The 18,084-nt window shown below is 38.3% G+C and overlaps 1 protein-coding gene across 16 annotated transcripts in view; it reads left to right on the plus strand.

The window, feature by feature from the left end:
* Positions 1–293: 293 nt before the first annotated feature.
* The window catches only part of LOC148003862 (uncharacterized), a 28,039-nt gene continuing 10,248 nt past the window's right edge, over positions 294–18,084 (plus strand). The window contains exons 1-9 of one of the 16 annotated variants that reach the window (XR_015629260.1): positions 294–448; positions 776–933; positions 2,353–2,502; positions 3,315–3,464; positions 3,823–3,999; positions 7,210–7,287; positions 7,635–7,813; positions 15,186–15,388; positions 16,840–17,447. Coding sequence is in view for 12 of the 16 variants with exons in the window: in XM_087568195.1 (XP_087424321.1) it covers positions 7,776–7,813; positions 14,669–14,864; positions 15,186–15,388; positions 16,840–16,948 (546 nt within the window). In the remaining 4 variants the exon portion in view is untranslated. Of the gene's footprint in view, positions 449–775; positions 934–2,352; positions 2,503–3,314; positions 3,465–3,819; positions 4,000–5,743; positions 5,856–7,082; positions 7,127–7,209; positions 7,814–14,668; positions 14,865–15,185; positions 15,389–16,839; positions 17,448–18,084 lie in introns of those variants that run through there. The other 15 variants (XM_087568195.1, XM_087568196.1, XM_087568197.1 and 12 more) reach the window with 15 other exon arrangements.

Consider the following 18,084-nt stretch of genomic DNA (forward strand, 5'->3'; position numbering starts at 1 on the left):
TGGGTGTTCAAGCAGATCCACAGACTGCCGCCCCCACCCAGTCCTTTGATCTATTACATTGGCTCCTGTGCTTTTGTCTCGTTCATCTGTTTGCATTTGGGCTTTTGCTGTTGTTGTTGTTTTATCCCAGTGAGTGCTCTCTCTGTTGTTAAGGCTCTACAGCGTATTTTCCAATCAGGTGTTGTCATGCCACCAGTGTTCCACTTTCAGCCAATTTCTCTCTTCTAATTAATCTTGGCTTAGATCCTGTTTGGGTGAGCACATTCCTTTCACTCTTGTGTATTACTGGTTTCACTTTTGATATTTCTACTTTCGGCTGTGACAGTGTCTGCAATGCCATGGGTTTCTTGAAGACAGTGAACACTCGGGCACACGCTTTTATCCAACAAGACAATGTCTTTTAATTGCAGTTCAGAGGCCACTTACGGTGATGACTACTTTTAGGAAGGTATTTCCTTTGATTTTCTTGTTTTTATTGGCTTGAACAGTCCTTATTCATCTCTTTCAACCTTTTTAGACTTTGGAATACTAGTGATATAATGAGCTAATATTGTTTGATCCCGAGTTTTTACTCCTTTCTGCACTACATCATTTATTATGTTGCCGTGCATTTGCTTCTTTTGATTCTTTTCTGTGTAGGCGTCCTCTGTGACGGCTTAGTAGGCATGACATCTTTGCGTTCACATGCATCTTGAAAGATCCTGAATTGTCTTTCAGTTTTGAAGGACAGTTTTGGTGGATATAGTAACCTTGACTACCCATTGTGTGCTTTCAGGCCTGAAATACATCATTGCATGCCTGCCTGGCCTTTGATCACCACTTGAAAAATCTGCTATTCTTCTGATGAATCTGACACTGCCACCTGCCGTGATTTTCCTTTCTTTATAGCATTGGAAATTTGCTCTTGTTCTATACTTTTTTTTGGCAATTTAGGTATGGAGGGTTTATTTTCTTGTAATGTCTATTTGGGATTATAAACCTGTCGTGTACCTGTATGAGTGTCCATCTCCTTGCAAATGATTCGAGATAGTTTTTCCTCTCATCGATTATTTTTTTATTTGCAGTCACTGTTTATGTTTGTATGAGTGACAAAAATTACTATCTAATATTGCTAATGATGACTCCTCTAGAATTGTATAGCATACAGCTTACACTGTTTTGTAATGCAATGGGTTTGCAATGGCTTTGATATTAAATGCTCCTCAAAATCATGTTATGCCTAGAGCCTGCTTGGTCACAATTCAGTGGCATTATCAGGAAATGGTAGAACCATTAAGAGATAGGTTTCTAGTAGAACCTATTTAGATCATTTGGAACATACCTTTGAAAGATACGGGGAACCAATTTGCTCCTGTTTTTGTTTTGTTTTGTTGTTTGGCTACCATTAGGTAAGCAGCTGTCTTTTCTCCTATATTTCCTGCTATATTCCTCTGCCTGCTATTTTGTCAGAATGATGAAAATTTAGGTTTGACTAAATTACCCCCAACCCCCAGCCCAAGTTCAGTTCATTTCTTTCTTATGAGCAAAACTACTATTTTAACTTACTGGTGGCCAGTTCAAGTTATATTAAAATACTTATAAACATAATTTTGCTGGGAAGCTGCTCTTGGGCTGTTGAGTTCATTGGCCCCAAGGCAGGAGGCCAGGGAAGTCACCATGGGGAGGGAGGCTGAATGGAGGGGGATATGAAAGAGAACAAAGATACAAGGATGAGAAACAGAACAAGAAACAGAGAGAGTGGGGGGAGAGGGGAGAGGGGAGAGGGGAGAGGGGAGAGGGGAGAGGGGAGAGGGGAGAGAGGGGAGGGGGAGAGGGGGGAGGGGAGAGGGGGGAGAGGGGGGAGAGAGGGGAGGGGGGAGGGAAGAGAGGGGAGAGGGGGAAGGGGGGAGGGGAGAGGGGAGAGGGGAGAGGGGAGAGAGGGGACAGAGTAAGAGAAAGCACACATAGAGCAAAGGCAAAGTGGGGAACAAGAGAAAACCAAGATGTCTGGCTTATATAGCAAACAGCCTCTGGGGAAGAAGAGTTAAGCCCCCGAGCTGAGGTGGAAAGTCCTGGGTTGGGCATTAGGAATGCAAGCATAGGGCTGGAGAGATGGCTCAGCGGCAAGCATAACATGACAAAGGGATGCTAGGGGAACCTAGAGGCTAGGTCTGCTTTGCTATGTAAAATATGAACCTAGCTCCTTGTTCTAGAGTCTAAAACCAAACACTTGGCAATAATATTGTACTGTCACAGAAAGAAGTCTGTGTTTCTGAAATTAAATCTTCTCTCCCAAGTATACACTATATTGTGCATATCTTTTTCACGCATGCAGTAAATATCTAATTTTAATATTGACCCTTTTCTTTATAGCTCACTTATGTAAGCATAATAGGTACATTCAACAGAAAAACCTATGAAGATAAAAGTTTATTCATCTATCCATAAATGGTGGCATGGCATGTTTGACAGAAGCCTCCAGGACAAGAATATTTTACTCGCATCTTATTTCTGAATTATTTTGTGAGTATCTCATTTCTCGGCTGAACTGAAGGAACAAGATAGAGACCTGACCATGTGTTCACTGGATCTCTAAAACTTGACACAACAAAACTCACAAGTACAAAATTGCTTATAAATGAATTAAAAATTCCTTAAGTATTTTTTAGACAAGAATATTAATGTTATCAAACATCTATAAACACATCAGTTTTTTTCATGTTAAAATGAAAAAGTGTTACTGAAATTATAAAACTAAAATGATGATGATAATTTCTTATTTGTTCTGTACTTTTTCTGTATCCATTAACCATTTTAAATATAATTAATGCCACATTTTACAATCGTGTTCTTATTTGCTTTTATTGTTCTGTAAGTATGCTTATATGTTATTCTTGGAAATAGTTAAGTTGTTTATTAAATTTAGGTCCTTTCACATATTGCTTTTAAGATATCCTACTTTCTGATCATGGCCTTTTATCATAGATGCAGTACAATTCATATCTTAATTACAAAATTGGTAAGCATACTTGGCTAAATGGAATAGTAATGTTGCATGCCTCTATTAACCACTAAATAGAATTAAATAGAATTCTATTTCAAATACTTAATAATTTGAATGGGTAAATTACTTGGTCAGAGCCAGATATCAGCTTAATTAACCAACCGATTGTACAAGAGTACTAAAGATTTTTTTTAAAAAATAAATAAATAAAAGTGACGGAAAAATAATTTGTCATGTTTATTTTAAAACAGAAGTCAGAGGGTATATTTTAAAAATATGTTTAAAAATTTTTAATTTTAGAGTTACTTATTTTGTGTCTCCCCCTCCCCAGGTTTCCCACATGTCTCCATTGCAGAGTGTCTGTGATGAACAACTAACAGTACTCTTGTCCAATAGTAGGTGGGCTTCTGTTCTTTGAGGATAGTTAGAGATTAAACCAATTAATCATCTGACTTTAACATCACTGGCATCAAAGCATGAGGTAATAGAGAAGCTCTCTTTTACCTAGGGGATATGCATTAATTTAAACTACTGGATTCATTTTAAATTCATCTTCTGTATATAATCCGATGCTACACAATCCTAGAAAAGAATATATGCTAAATTTGCTTACTCGTACAGCATTATATGACATAGTCAAAGGATACAACTGCCAGGTCACTTAGACCCAATTTTACAAGCTGAAGTTTACCCATTTCCTCCTCCTGTCAACAATTGCTTAAGCGACACACACAAAGAAAAATTCCATTTGAACAAATTAGTTTAGGATTATTTAGAATTGCTATTTACTTATTACCTGGTAATTGTGGGATAAAACAAAAATAACCATTACTTAGCAGAACGACAACAAAAAGATGATGCACGAGAGCGCAAAGACCCACAGCCAGACTTCAGGCAGAGACAGTCTAAATTACAAGTCTCCTCTGCGTCCTCCCCGTGAAGCTTGCGTACTCCATGGAAGAGGCGAGAAAAGATTGTCTGAGTGGACACCAGGAGAACACAGCCCACAAAACTAAGTAAGCAGGGCTCACATGGACACACAGAGACTGAAGCAAAGACACACAGGCCTGCATGGGTCTGCACCAGGTTCTCTGATGTGTGTTGTAGCTGTCGACAGTTCAGGGATTCCTAAGCGTGGGAGTAGGTGTGTCTCCGACTCTGCTCGCTCTCGGAGCTCTTTCCTTTCTATTGGGTCGCCTTGTCTAGCCTTGATGTGAATGAGGGCTTTTGCCTAGTCTTACTGTATCCCGTTTGTCTTGATTGCTTGCTGTCTCTTGGAGACCTGCTCTTTACTGAAGGGGAAGGGAAAGGAAGTAGAGCTAGAGGAGAGATTAGGTAAGAGGAAGTTGGGAGGAGTGGAGAGTGAGGAAACTGTGACCTGTATATTGTACAAGAGTCTGTATCAACAAAAATGAATTGAGAGACTATTAGTCTGAAGAGAGTATTATGAAGTCATACACTCTACTCCTAGTGAACAAGTTTTCCACGGATGAATTTAATGTGTGAGCATATTGTCGCATTGCAGCAATTGTAAGAAACTCGGACACTAAGACAAGTCAAATTTTAGGGAAATAGCGATATTTTTTTATCTTTGACTCTACCATGTCTGTGTCGAGAAGTCAACTGCACTGTATTAGCTGGTGAAATCTGGAGTTGAATTGTGGAAGTTGATAATATTTTCACTTCTCAAAAGATTTGTGCCAACACATATTAGGCCATTTTTCTCTTTTCGAAATTGCCTTTATGCTTAGCCAGAGAAGAAATGAGGCTGAAAATTAATTCACATGGCATTTTAACCAAGAGCCAGTAATTTCTATTCTGCAAGCAAGAGGAGGCTCAATGCATTAGGAATGATTCTCCCAAAAGCCATTCTGTCAGTTGCCACTCTTAAGTGAACTAATACATTTCCTACTTAACACATTGCCGCCAAATCCCTGTTTTTATTAAAGTTATTGTAGCTAAGCTGTATTTTATTCAATATAGAAGCCACTGTGTTTGACATTGGCCTGCGATCATATGATCCCGCTTAATATCTAGCAATTTATTCACCACATAAATTTTGCTAATTATCTGTCTTTGTTATTGAAATTGAAATTACCAGATAGATGTTTTCTCTGCTTTCCTGTCAGCTAGCAAACCACACTGGTGTGAAGTATGAGAAAAACCCATCCCACGTACTTTTGAGCCATAGAGGTTGCAAGATGCATGGTGGTAACCAGAGGAAGCTACTGCTTCTGGTTTGCAGCCTTACCATTTCCTCAGAGAGCAAATCTGTGATATTATTCAGAACCTCACTCTTGACTGCCTGGTTTCCATACCAGATTTTCAGTTCAGGAGAGCATCATTTTCCTTAAAGATTTTTCTAATATCCTACAATGCAGTGGAAAAAAATCTAGTTTCTGGGTCTTGTTTATTTATGTAAGTTATATTGTTAGTATTTTGTCAGTATCAATAAAAGTTTTTGCCTGTTAATTGGATTATTATCCAAATCAAAGAGGAGCCCATTTATTATATATATATATATGTGTGTGTGTGTGTTATATACTAAATATATATTATATATTATATATAATAAAACCTATCACTTATAAATATAATTTGTTTGGATATTAATTGCTACTTTTGTAATTGAAGTATAAAAATAAAATGCTGTTCAACTTCTAGATTTTATCTTTTTTTAAAATCTTAGTTGCCCTTGCATTTTTTTTAAATGTCAATGACGACTATAAGACATTTTCCTCTTGCGTTTTGCTTCTTAAGGTCAAGCCCTTTTCAGAGGTTGTTGTAAAGGAGCAGAGAGAAGCAATTAAAATTTAGGGAGAACATAAACAAAAGAAGACTTCCAAAGAAAAGTCCAATTATAAGTTCCATGGTTTGTATGAACTCTTACCTGCACTCTGGGAAAGTGGAATAGCTTTGAGGAAGTGCATTTACTTTGCAAGCCTGGAGAGACGAATTGTCACCAGACATCACAGTCTATACTCAGAGTAGCCACCTGTCTGAATGAGACCACACAAGGAAACTGCAGCACATTATCATGGTGTGTGGTGTGGTGTGTGTGTGTGTGTGTGTGTGTGTGTGTGTGTGTGTGTGTGTATGTGTGTGTGTGTACGTGTGTGCATATGTGTTTATTCATGTGTGTGTATATATGTCTGTGTGTTGCATGCAAGTGTGTTCACCTTTGCAAAACAATCCTACAAGTTTCTTTGTTGCTTGATATTGATCGTATTTCCATAAGTGAATTAATGTTTCATGCAGTTTAACAGAGTGAGAGTTCTATTTCAATTTGTTGGAACAAAGTGCAATATAAACACAGAAGTCATTCAGAATATGTCAGTTTCACTCCCTATATGTCCTCTTACTCTCCACACTTTACACACTCTTGAAGTTCATATTTCAGGGCATAGCACAAAATATGAATCCAAGTAAATATTAGCTCAGCACTTTTCTATGAAAGTTGTTAAATCCTAAACTTTTAAAGTTGTTTCTAGACTTTCCATGGTAGTTATGACACTGAAAGTTGAATGAACTAGAAGGAAATAAACATTCACAGAAGCTTTATCTAGAGCTTTCAAAGTTCTATGTTGATTGTCTCAAGGTCAAAGCAGCAAGTCATTCTCTGTCAGAACCTCATTTGAAATCTGGTTCTTGTCCCAACTTACCATTCTCTATTTCTATTTTAGGGCAAAATTATTTGACCTCTTTATTCTTTGTAGCTTGCATAATACATCACTTGGTTAGAAATTGAAAAAGTAGTCATATTTAAAGATAAAATAAAACAGTAAACAGAGGATGGATTATATTAGATTTTTTTTATAAGTAAGCCAGTGTAGAGACAGAAAACAATTAGAAATGGATACACTGTACATATGCATGCATTTCTGGAAAATTCCACATGGTTTCACTCATGAAATGTGACTGGTTTGAAGAAAATGATACAATAAATAATACATTTTTCTTATACAGAATTAGTTTTTGCATCCATAGAAACATGTTTGTCAAGATTCTCTGTGCAAACAAATATACCAGGTATGATTTATGCATTAACTTATCAAAATTTTACTTAAATTATGAAATATGTCCCACGTTCATTTAATAGGTATGTAAACTGTGCAACAAGATTCCAAGAACAATTAAGTCCAGGTTTGTAAGTACCAATTTAGCTGGCAAATTGAAACCTTTATCTCTGACACTAAACTGAGTGTTCTCTATTATTTTTTTTATAGAAACTGTTTAAAATACAAGAGGCAGATAATTTCTAAAGCCAATCGACCAAGTTTTGTGGGTGAAGTAATTACAAAGAGGTGAGCAGAACTTATAGAGCTCTATTTGGGAAAGTAGAGTTAAATAAACCCCCATAACGGAGCCAAGAATTCATTGGAAACGAATGAACTGGGATACACGAACGGAAGAGTTTGGTGTGGAAACAAGTCCATGTTCTCCTGTTACTACTGATGAAGAGGTAGACTTTATCAAAGAGTCAAGCTGGTTTTACATTCAGAAAATACCAGTATAAAATTCTCATAACGGAGGACACAGAATGCGAGCCCCGATCACGCCTTGAGATCTGTTTACCTTTGATTTTAAAATATCGGACAATAGAGAGCGAGACAGCGGAGAATACAATGAGTAACCAATGGTTCGATTGCAGATAGAAGACTCATATAGCATAGCTGTAAGTGATGTGACATCCATATCCAGTGCCAGGAACCCCTGCAGCAACACCGAGCTCTCCACGTGTAGATGTGCCGGGAAACAAGCATGAGTTGAGCAAGCAACCGAACAACCGCAAATGACAGCCGGTTCCTCCCCCTCATGGCTAAAGATGTGGTATGGCGTTTTGAAATTCCTTTGCCTCTTTTAAAGTAATCACCAATGGCTTTTTTGTTTCAGTGTCAGGAGTTATTATATTATAAAATCATACTCTAAAAGTAGTTTTTCTGCATTAGAAAGTCTGTCTAAAAGTGAACCAAGGTCAATTTGTATAGACAATGAAGGTGAATGAGGCTCTCTACCCCCTTTCTCTTTTATTGGTTCTAATTTTACTTTTTCATTATACAATACTGTTATACTATATATTGAATATGATATTTGAAAATATTACTTATGTTTTTAAATATATAATTTGAATTTTTTGTTTTGCTTTTAATTTGTTTTATTTTGTTTTGTTTTGGGGTTGAAACGGAAACTCAAAATCAACTCTAAAAGTAGGAATCATCCCAGGAAAATCATCCCAGTCCTTCCTTGATGATTCTATGCATCTCTACCCTTCCAGTGAATAGTAGAGGTGTCCCCGAAGCTGAAGAAAATGAACAGGAGAAAAATATCATTTACATCAAAGCTGTGATTTGAATCATGTTTCCTACCAAAGCCTCTTTTTGAGAGAATCCAAGACAGTCTAATTGCAGTATCATGCCATATGTTATTGTCTTTGGATCTGTTTCCACATAATCTCAGATGTCAGTATTTACACCATTTAATGTGAATGCAAACAATAAGTCTCAGAAGCTCATATTCTTAGTTTCTGTGTGACGATGAATTCATGGCTACCTTCAGGAACCCTCAGGAAGGTATAAAACACTCTGCAGCAGAGGCACTCATCTAGAACCTTAAGCAGTCGTTGTTGGTTGTAGTTTTGTTAAGATAGAAATGCATAGCATTCCAAGTCTCCTGGTAATAGATCAGTATGACACAGACAAGTGTCCTGCTAATAGATCAGTATGGTGGGGACAAGTGTCCTGCTAATAGATCAGTATGACACAGACAAGTGTCCTGGTAACAGATCAGTATGGTGGGGACAAGTGTCCTGGTAATAGATCAGTATGGTGGAGACGGGAAGTGATACATGCTGTGGTAGTTCCTTAGTGTGGATTCTTAGAGTGGAGAGTGGAGAGGCTGCCTTACCAAAAGGGCGAACGATGTCTCCTGGGATAACACCACTGATATGTTATCCAGCTGCAATTACCTAATCCCAAATGATCACTACATCCCACACACACACACACACACACACACACACACACACACACACACACATATATGTACAATAATAAATGGACTAAATGGATTAAGTAGAATGTACTTGCAAATATATGCACACACTTACAATCATCCATACACAAATATAATTAGAATAATTAGATTTATATTCCAATTGATACTACATATTCTATACTGTTGTAAGGTAAAACCATTATTGTAAGAACATTTAATAATTGTTATTAAGATTATATATAATATATTACTGTATATATTATTATTATTATTATATATGCTATAAGAAGTCATGAATCCAAGAATGAATGGATGTGGGAGAGGAAGAAACTATATGGAGAAGTGGAGTCAGAAAGACTCAGAAAAATGTCTAAGAGAAAAGAAAATCATTAGCTATAGAAATAATGCTAAAATGAGTGTACATGCCTCCATGTCATGGATTTGGGTATGTGTAGAAAGACTAGAGAATCATCATTGAGAAATTACTGTAGAAAATAAAGGGCTGAAAGTTATGAAGTGGTGAACTACAGAAAATAAAAAGGAGTAATAAAGCTGCCAAGTTTCAGTGACAATTAACGCGTAATTTGGCTTAATTTTGTTTTCTTTGGGTTTTATTTACTCAGATTAAAAGTGTTAGAGAGTTATAGTTCTATGTACCACGCTATTACAGATAAATTCAAGTATTCATATGGCAGTGGTTGACAGTGGTTGATTTTTCACACAACCTGACATTTGCAAACAAGCATACAAATGTATGTCTTCAGTAGATGCACCAGATAGAAATATTGGATGATAAAACTATGTGGCTCTTGTAGCAGCTCTCCCATTGTTTCTTCCTTTGGAATCATTTCAAAATGATAACCCATCCTTGTCAGAGTTCAGGAAATAGCTATGCAGTCTTTTTCTGATGTGTATATTGAAATAAAAATCAACACAACTTCCTTTTAAGGAATGTAGTACAGAAGTGGAATATGAGTGGTGACATGGCTTTCCCTCCTATCTTTGTAAACATGGATTTCTAAGTGGAAATTACACAATCTTAGAGGCAATGAAAAACTGTTCAGCGTGGGAAACTCCTCTGCTCAATCGCTGGGGCTGCCTGAATCACTCCTTCAGCCACTGCAATTCTTTTCAACCTTAGAGCCATGACAGGACCTAGCAAAATATCTCATGCAGGGGAGATGCAAACTATAGTTTGAATTAACTGATAATTCACTTCCTATCTTCATTGGATAGCTTGGCAGACATTGGGAAAAGGCTGAATAATCTATAAACAATGCTTTATTTCAGGTGTTCATTGGTCCTATCTAAGCATAAAGACCATTGAACAAGTTACCCCTCAGTGAGTAGCATAAACCGTGAAACCTCGGGGAAAATCATGTATTCATAGAGTCTGATGTAATGTATTCTTTTCAAATGCCTCTTAACAAATCATCAGATATGCTAATCATTATAACCAATGAGATCCTTCTTTATTTATTTAACTATTCTCTTCCAGCATGCCCAACCCTTGACAGTCACCATCACCTTTATTTTACTCCTGGGTTATAAACCTAATCATGCTAATGGTAAACTTTTATAAGTTAAAAAATTAATGTCAGGAAGTTTCCTATAGCCATGGTTGTTGTTGTCTTAAATTTTCATACCAGCATTGGGGCATGGGTTTTAGAAGGAATATTTTATGGCTAAATAATGGAGGCCAGTCCTTCCCTGAGATTTTGTTTTTTCATAAAACTACATAAATGTCCTCCAGTGTATGCCCTGGTATTGTTCAGACATGGTAGCAGTCCCATCAACGGCTTTCCTGTGAGGTTTCCGTAGTATCTGGTGCTTAGTTCAGTCATCACTGTGAGTAGGAACATGTTAATTATGAAACAGGCATTATTTGTCTAAGTAAATACCACATAACGATCCCCCCTCTCCCTCTAAGCATCTCACATTCAAGTTAAGTCCAGGCTGCAATTGTGGACATAATGGGCAACTGATTTTTCCTTTCCCCCTAACACATGATTCCCATCGTGAGCTCCACAAAGGGCATCGTGTAAATTCCCGAGGCTGAGGATTGTGCTTGTTTCCAGTGAAAGGTCCACAGAGACCTCCCATCAGTGATAATGCTTCATTTGCGTGAACTGTACACTCAGTCAGGTTATCCTCTGGATGGAGTTTCCAAATCTCATACAGACACAGCTGGATTCCAGCCGTTTTTTGTTTTATCTTTTTCCTGCCAAATACATGTTTCCTACAAATTGAGTCAAGATTTTTTAACGTGCTGACTTTCTTTTTTTTCTTTTTCCTTTCTTTTTTCTTTATTTTTATTTTCTTGACAAAAACCAGACACGTTCATTTTGTGCTGTTCATGTAGTAAGGGTGGAAAATGCTGCCGTCTCAGTCTCCCGTGGCTTACTGCGGCTGTGGTGGGAGACCCGCTGGCGTTCTACAGCTACTAAAGACACTTGACCTCATGTTATACAAGCACCTGCCTTTGGTATTCTGTTCCTCCCTCAAAGGAGGGTTCCAATTAGTAACTGCACAAACCCAAGCATGGACTTTCCTGTTATTTAAGTAGGTTTGCTACAGGATGTAATGTCAGATGCAAATGTCCCTGAGGTAGCAGTGCGGGATTACAACCATAAGGAAGCTGGCACTCAGGCCATCCACTAAAAAGAGGCATTAAGTCAGTTTGGAACCACTGAGAAGTAAAACTTAAAAGAAAGTACCAAGTTAAAAAAGACAGACGTCAACTGCGTCAGCTATAAAAGAGGTTCTGATTCACACATGAACCCTGGGTAGAGCTGTCTTCATGCATGGCTGCTTCTACAAACGCTACAGCATCGCAGCATTTTCTTTCTTCTCTTGGTTCTGTGTTGTTCTTTAGTTCTACTTGTAAAGATTTTTCGGTCAGGTAAAATATGTACACAGTCTGGAATTGTGATTTCACGATTTCAATTTGACAGAGTAAGAGAAAAATAGAGGGTGGAATGGAAAGGAAGAAGACTTTTCCTTCAATAATCTTGGAGATATTTTGTGTATATTTCTAACCCTGAGTAGCTGTTACATCTTTCCTAGATTTTATGCACTCTTATCACACACACACACACACACACACACACACACACACACACACACACACACGCGCGCACGCACGCACGCACACAATCTTATTTATCATATATAAGTTCCCTCACCCTATTATTTTAAGGACCAATTGCTTATAATAGGAATGATATATAGCAGAAGAGAAGCAAGGTGATATATAAAAAGAAAAATGAAGGAAGGAACAAATTATCACATTTATGCCAAATCTCCTTTTTATTACAAGAAACAATATATATTTAACATACAACGCATAATTTATGTGCAGCTACAAACTAATTGACAGTCATTTCAGTGCGTTGGATCCACATGGTATCTCACACAGAGGCTGATCTTGGGGCTGTGAACAGTATGAGAACGTAGTGCAACAGGGAATGTTCTGTCTTCACTGGGGAGACCAATCATTCCACATGCTTCCCTTTGCCAGATGTAAACACAGAGACCACAGAATGGTTGAATCAATGAAGTCTCGTGTCAGAGAACACTAATAAAAGTTCTTATTCTATTTTCCATTTTAATTCTTAAGAGTCAATCGATACATGTACATATATATTATGTATTATGTATTTCAAACATACAGACATTTGTTTTTAAATCAGTTAAATGTATTTTCTCGGACTTTAATTATTTTATGGTAAAGCATTCAGTATCCTTTCTTCCAGCTTTAGCATAATAAATATTGCATGGTTGTTGTCTCTAATTACTCCACTCTGCAATAACTCACCAGACTTCTTTGTTCCTATTTAACTCAAATCTGTCCATTAAACACCTTTCCTCCATTATAGCTTTCCATTTTATTTCTACCCAGACTCTAAAATCACCATTCAATGCCCAGTTTATTCTTGAAAGTCTACATATGAGAGCATTCATGCAGTGTGTATCTTTCCGGGGCTGAATTCAAACAATAGAATTTTTTCCGGGAAATGCAGTTTAATTGTGAATGTGTCCCACATTTGGGTACCAGTTGACGATTATTTCCATTTCCTACCTATTGAGAATTGTGTTGCAACAAGCATGGCTTTGTAGATGTACTGATTATTGTTTCCTGTATAATTACCCTCCGTCGCTCTACACCTCTCTATAGAGTAGGATTACTGAATTGTCTGGTAGTTCCTTTTGCAATTTTTTTGAAAGAAACCTTCGTGTTTTGTCCCTAGTGGCTGTACACATTTCTATCATCATCATGCAAAGGTTCTCTTTCAACGTTTCAGCCGAGACTTGTTCTTGTTGGCTTTTTGGATGATAGTGTTTCTTATGTAAATGAAGTTTATTTGTGTTTTGGTTTGTGCTGGTAGGAGGTGAATTCTTAGTCTTACACATGCTCCAGTTGCTCAAGTAATATCATAGTCATTACCTCAGAAGTTTAAGGTTACTCCTTAAGTAGTTTAAGACAATCTCCATTTGGGTTTTATAGAGAGCTTTTATATATTCCCTAGTCGTGGTTATAACAAAACCTCTTAAATGTTTTTGGGAACCTGACCAATTTTAGGTTCTCTTAGAGGCTCTAATGAAAGGACAAAGGGACCACTAGCTCCTTGTTCATTAGTGAATTTGGCAAGGTCCAGTCCGTGGTTGAGGGTAGTGCTTCGAAGAACCCAAGGTTATAGTTTCTGGGGATCTGTCTCTCCTTCTTGGGCTGTACTTATTAGTCCTAAGGCACACTTTTGGACACACCTGTCTTCATGTATCTGAGGTAGCCTGTGCTTTTATTGTATAGTTAAGGTCTCTGTTGATCTTGGTCTACCCCAATCTCTGCACGGATATCCCAGTTATCAAGAAAATTCTTGACTTTGAGAATAACTGCAATGGTTGAACAAATGGGGATGGCAGCCCCAGCATTTGAGCAGAGTTTTCCATGTTTTCATCTTCCTTATTTCTCTTCCCTGATCTCCCCTACTCAACATCTTACTATTCCGGGGCCTTGTTTTTGTTTAGGTCAAGATGCGTTACTAGACTAAGGTTCTGGAAGTAAAAGGGAAAGAGGGGCAGATGGGTTAGGAAAAGGGGTATATTGTTTATAAAACTCTGGGTTAGAATTTGTAAACAAAAAAGCCCTATATCATAATGTTATTACATATCTTTATCTTCTAAGTGTTATCAGTACAATGCATGTTGAAAATACAGCATGCATGCATTTAAGATAGTTTTCAGGCAATACTCTTTAATGAGAGAAAGACATGTAAGACAGAAGAGTTACTCTTGAGGACTTTAAAAGGGTTTCAGAAGCTTTCCAGAAACGGAGTTTAGAAGTACAACACAGTCACCTTTTACCATGACTGCATGGTGCCTAAGAACTTCATAGCCAGAGAGTAGAGTAATATAGTTTGAATGTTGCTATGATATCTGAGACAATTTGAATAAGTGTACTAAGAAAATATTAAGCCTATTTATTATTATCCACCAAATATAACATAAGTTCATTTACTGTACTAATTGATTGAATATTGATTGGAATGAAAAATTAGTCTGTAGGAATATAGATGCAAAAATCCTCTTGGTAGTTCAGCGATATGAGAATATGTCTTAAATCTGACACTTGCAAGCCAATAGTTATATAATGGTTTTTTTTCTTCCACTCATATATTTCTCCCTCTGAAGGAGAGGCTTTATTCTGAACACTATATTGTCTCAAACTAAAATACCCTTCTGCGCTCAAGATGGACAATGCTTTCGGCCCTGTAGAAAGCAACAATTTCCACAAAAAGGTGTGAAACTGTTAGTAGGACAGACCCTGGGCTTTGGGGTAGATTCCCATGATGATTCTGAACAGAGTGTCAGCGACTCTACTCTGAGGGTAAGATATATGACCTCTCCAAATTTACATTGTATTTTCAGAAAGTACTGGAAGGCTTCACAGTTCATTTTCAGGATAAAATTGTGGCTTCCCATGTAATAGAATAAAACAATTTAAAAAGAGATTATAATTTCTTTTCAGAATTGGCTATTTACGCTCAAATTCAATATTGGTATTCTTTAATAGTTTCCTATATTTATAAAATAAATATTAATCAAGCACATCTACCACTATCCTCTTGTAGTTCTTCCCAGTGCCCCATCCTCATCTCCTTGGTAACTTTGTGTCTTTTTTTTTTCATTTTATTACTTTTGTTTTTAGTTACCCCTGAGGATCCACCAGTGCTTCCCATATGCATGCGACTATGTGGCTGTTCATTGGTGCAGAAGCAATCTTGCAGTGGCCACATTGCCCAAAGAGAGTGGCTTTCTCTCCCTCAGCAAACATCAATTGCCACCTAGAAGCCTCTCTCCCAACCATGCTGGAATTTTCCTCTGCTTTGATATTGTGCAAATTGTGTGCAGGTAATCATAGCCTATATGTATTGATGAAAGCAACAATTATTTAGAGAACAGAAATCAATAGTTTAAAGCTCTTCTTCCCAGCTCCCAGTTGTTTGTTTGTTTTTTTTTTCCTCCCAGAGCTGAGGACGAAACGCTGGGCTTTCTGCTTGCTAGGCAAGCACTCTACCACTCAGCTAACTCCCCAACTCCCATCTCTCAGTTCTTACATCAGTCTTGCTTTCTATAATGTTCCCTAATAGAGGGAGATTGGGGTACTTTTAGTTGAGCACATAGAATTTTATATATATATATATATAAAATATACAATATATATATATATATATATATATATATTGTACTTTGACCAGTTATGAATCTCTGCAACCAAGGAACACCTATGCCAAAAGGAGCTTACCAGAGTGGGGTTGAGTGATGCACAAATGTTTGGGTGTGAACATACCTAATCATTAAGTTGTCAGCATAACTATTTATCAATTCCCCCTCTCATAACTCTATGACCTCTACAATCATAGGCTTTTTATCGATTTTACTGTACAGTACCAGGCATGAAACCCATCTTACAGAGACAGCCTCATATCAAACTTTAAAGTGGTTAGTTGGTTACCCATAGTCTTCATACCACCCTTGCAGCTCTGGGTACATCTTTGGCATGAGGTCAGTATTGTAGCATGAATGCTGGTTACCCAGCACTAGTTAAGACTACTGATTTCTAGAGGCTATCACCCAGTTCCCCTCCCCCACTGTTACATACCTCCTTTCAAATTCCTGACCCTCTGTACTTCTCCTCCATCTCCTCTTGTATCTAAACCAGTCCTCCTGTTTCATCTCCTCCTCCTCTCTCCTTCCCATATCCCCCTCTCCCTCTACTTCCCGAGATTATTTTCTTACCCCTTCTGAGTAGAACTGTAGCATCCACACTTTGGTTTGGCCTTCCTTCTTCTTGGGTTTTATAGGTCTGTGAATTATACAGTGAATGTTCCAAACCGTTTTTGGCTAATATCCAATTATCAGTGAGTATATACCATGTGTGTTCTTTTGTGAGTGGGTTACCTCACTCAGGTTGATGTTTTCTAATTCCAGCCATTTGCCTGAGAATTTCATGAAGTCACTGTTTTTAATACCTGAGCAGTACTCCATTCTGTAACTGTACCACAATTTCTGTATCCATTCCTCTGTTGAGGGACAGCTGGGTTGTTTCCAGCATCCAGCTATTATAAATAAGGCAGCTATGACATAGTGGAGCATGTGTCTTTGATGTATGTTGGAGCATCAGATGCCAGGGACCCAAGAGATTCCCAGGGCCCAACAGGGAGGACATTAGCTAAAATAGCCAACAAGGGGGAGATAGAACATTTAGAGTCCCTATCCAGTGGATAAGCACAGCCACCTGTTGAGGGATGGGCCACCCACCCACCCCAAAAATATTAATACAGAATTTCTCCTGTTAAAAGGCGCTTCAGGGACAAAGACTGTAGTAGAGACAGAAGGAAAGGCCATCCAGAGACTGCCCCACCTGGAGATCCATCCCATCTGCAGACACCAAACAGCCACTACTGCTGAGAACAAGAAGTTCTTACTGACAGAAGCCTGGTATAGTTGTCCCCTGAGAGGATCTGCCAGAGCCTTAACAATACAGATGTGGAGGATACACGCAGCCAAACATTGGAATGAGCATGGAGACCCCAATGGAGAAGTTAGGGCAAGGACTGAAGGAGCTGAAGGGGTTTGCAACCCCATAGGATGAACAACAATATCAACCAACCAGACCCCACTAGAATTCCCAGGGACTAAACCACCAACCAAGGGTACACGTAGGATATATTGTAGAGGGTTGCCTTATCTGGCATCAGCTGGTCTTGTGGAGGCTTGAGGACCCAGAGTAGGGGAATGCTAGGGTGCTGAGGCAGGAATGGGTGGGCAGGTGGGGGAGCACTCTCATGGACGCAGGGGGAGGGGATGAGGAGTTTATGGAGGGGAAACTGGGAAGTTGGATAACATTTGAAATGTAAATAAATAAAATAACCAATAAAAAAGACTACTACTTCTTCCCCAGCATCCTACATTCTACTTCTTTGCACTATGTAAGCTACCTATCTAGGATAGAGTCATGTGACCAGTTTAACATTGATGTGTGTATTATATACATCCTAAATGAATGTTGTCTTTAGCAATAATGCCTTACCATCTATGATGGACAACGAAAAGCAATGACAGTAGCCTCTATTCTTTGCTCTTGGGAGGGGGATAGTTGCTCTGTAGTTACCTGGACAAAATCCTTTTTGGTGGCAACCCATGCTCGGCATTGAGATTTTTGGTTAATAACACGTCTTCAGGGTGTGTAAGGGGGCATGGTAAAAGGGCCAGGAGTTTGAATTGAAATATGCAGCTTCAGTGGTTGGAGGTTGAAGCATCCTCTAGAAAGTACCAGAGAACTGGGAAGTAAGAGACTCTTAGGTCTCTATGGGGCTGACCCTAGCTGAAAAATCCATCAGTGGGGAGAGGGATCTCGAAGAGTCCACCTTCAGTAGATAGGGTCTCACATCGGGAACAGGTTACTAACCCACAGCCAAAGTTTCTGACCCAGAATTGTGCCTGTCTAAAAGAGCTGCAGGGACAAAAAATGGAGAATAGACTGAAGGAAAGGAGGTCCAGCGATCAACCCAACTTCTGATCCATCTTATGGGATGGTACCAAGG

This window comes from Rattus norvegicus, chromosome 9 (genome assembly GCF_021556685.1).
Source record: "Rattus norvegicus strain SHRSP/BbbUtx chromosome 9, alternate assembly SHRSP_T2T, whole genome shotgun sequence".
Taxonomy (NCBI): domain Eukaryota; kingdom Metazoa; phylum Chordata; class Mammalia; order Rodentia; family Muridae; genus Rattus; species Rattus norvegicus.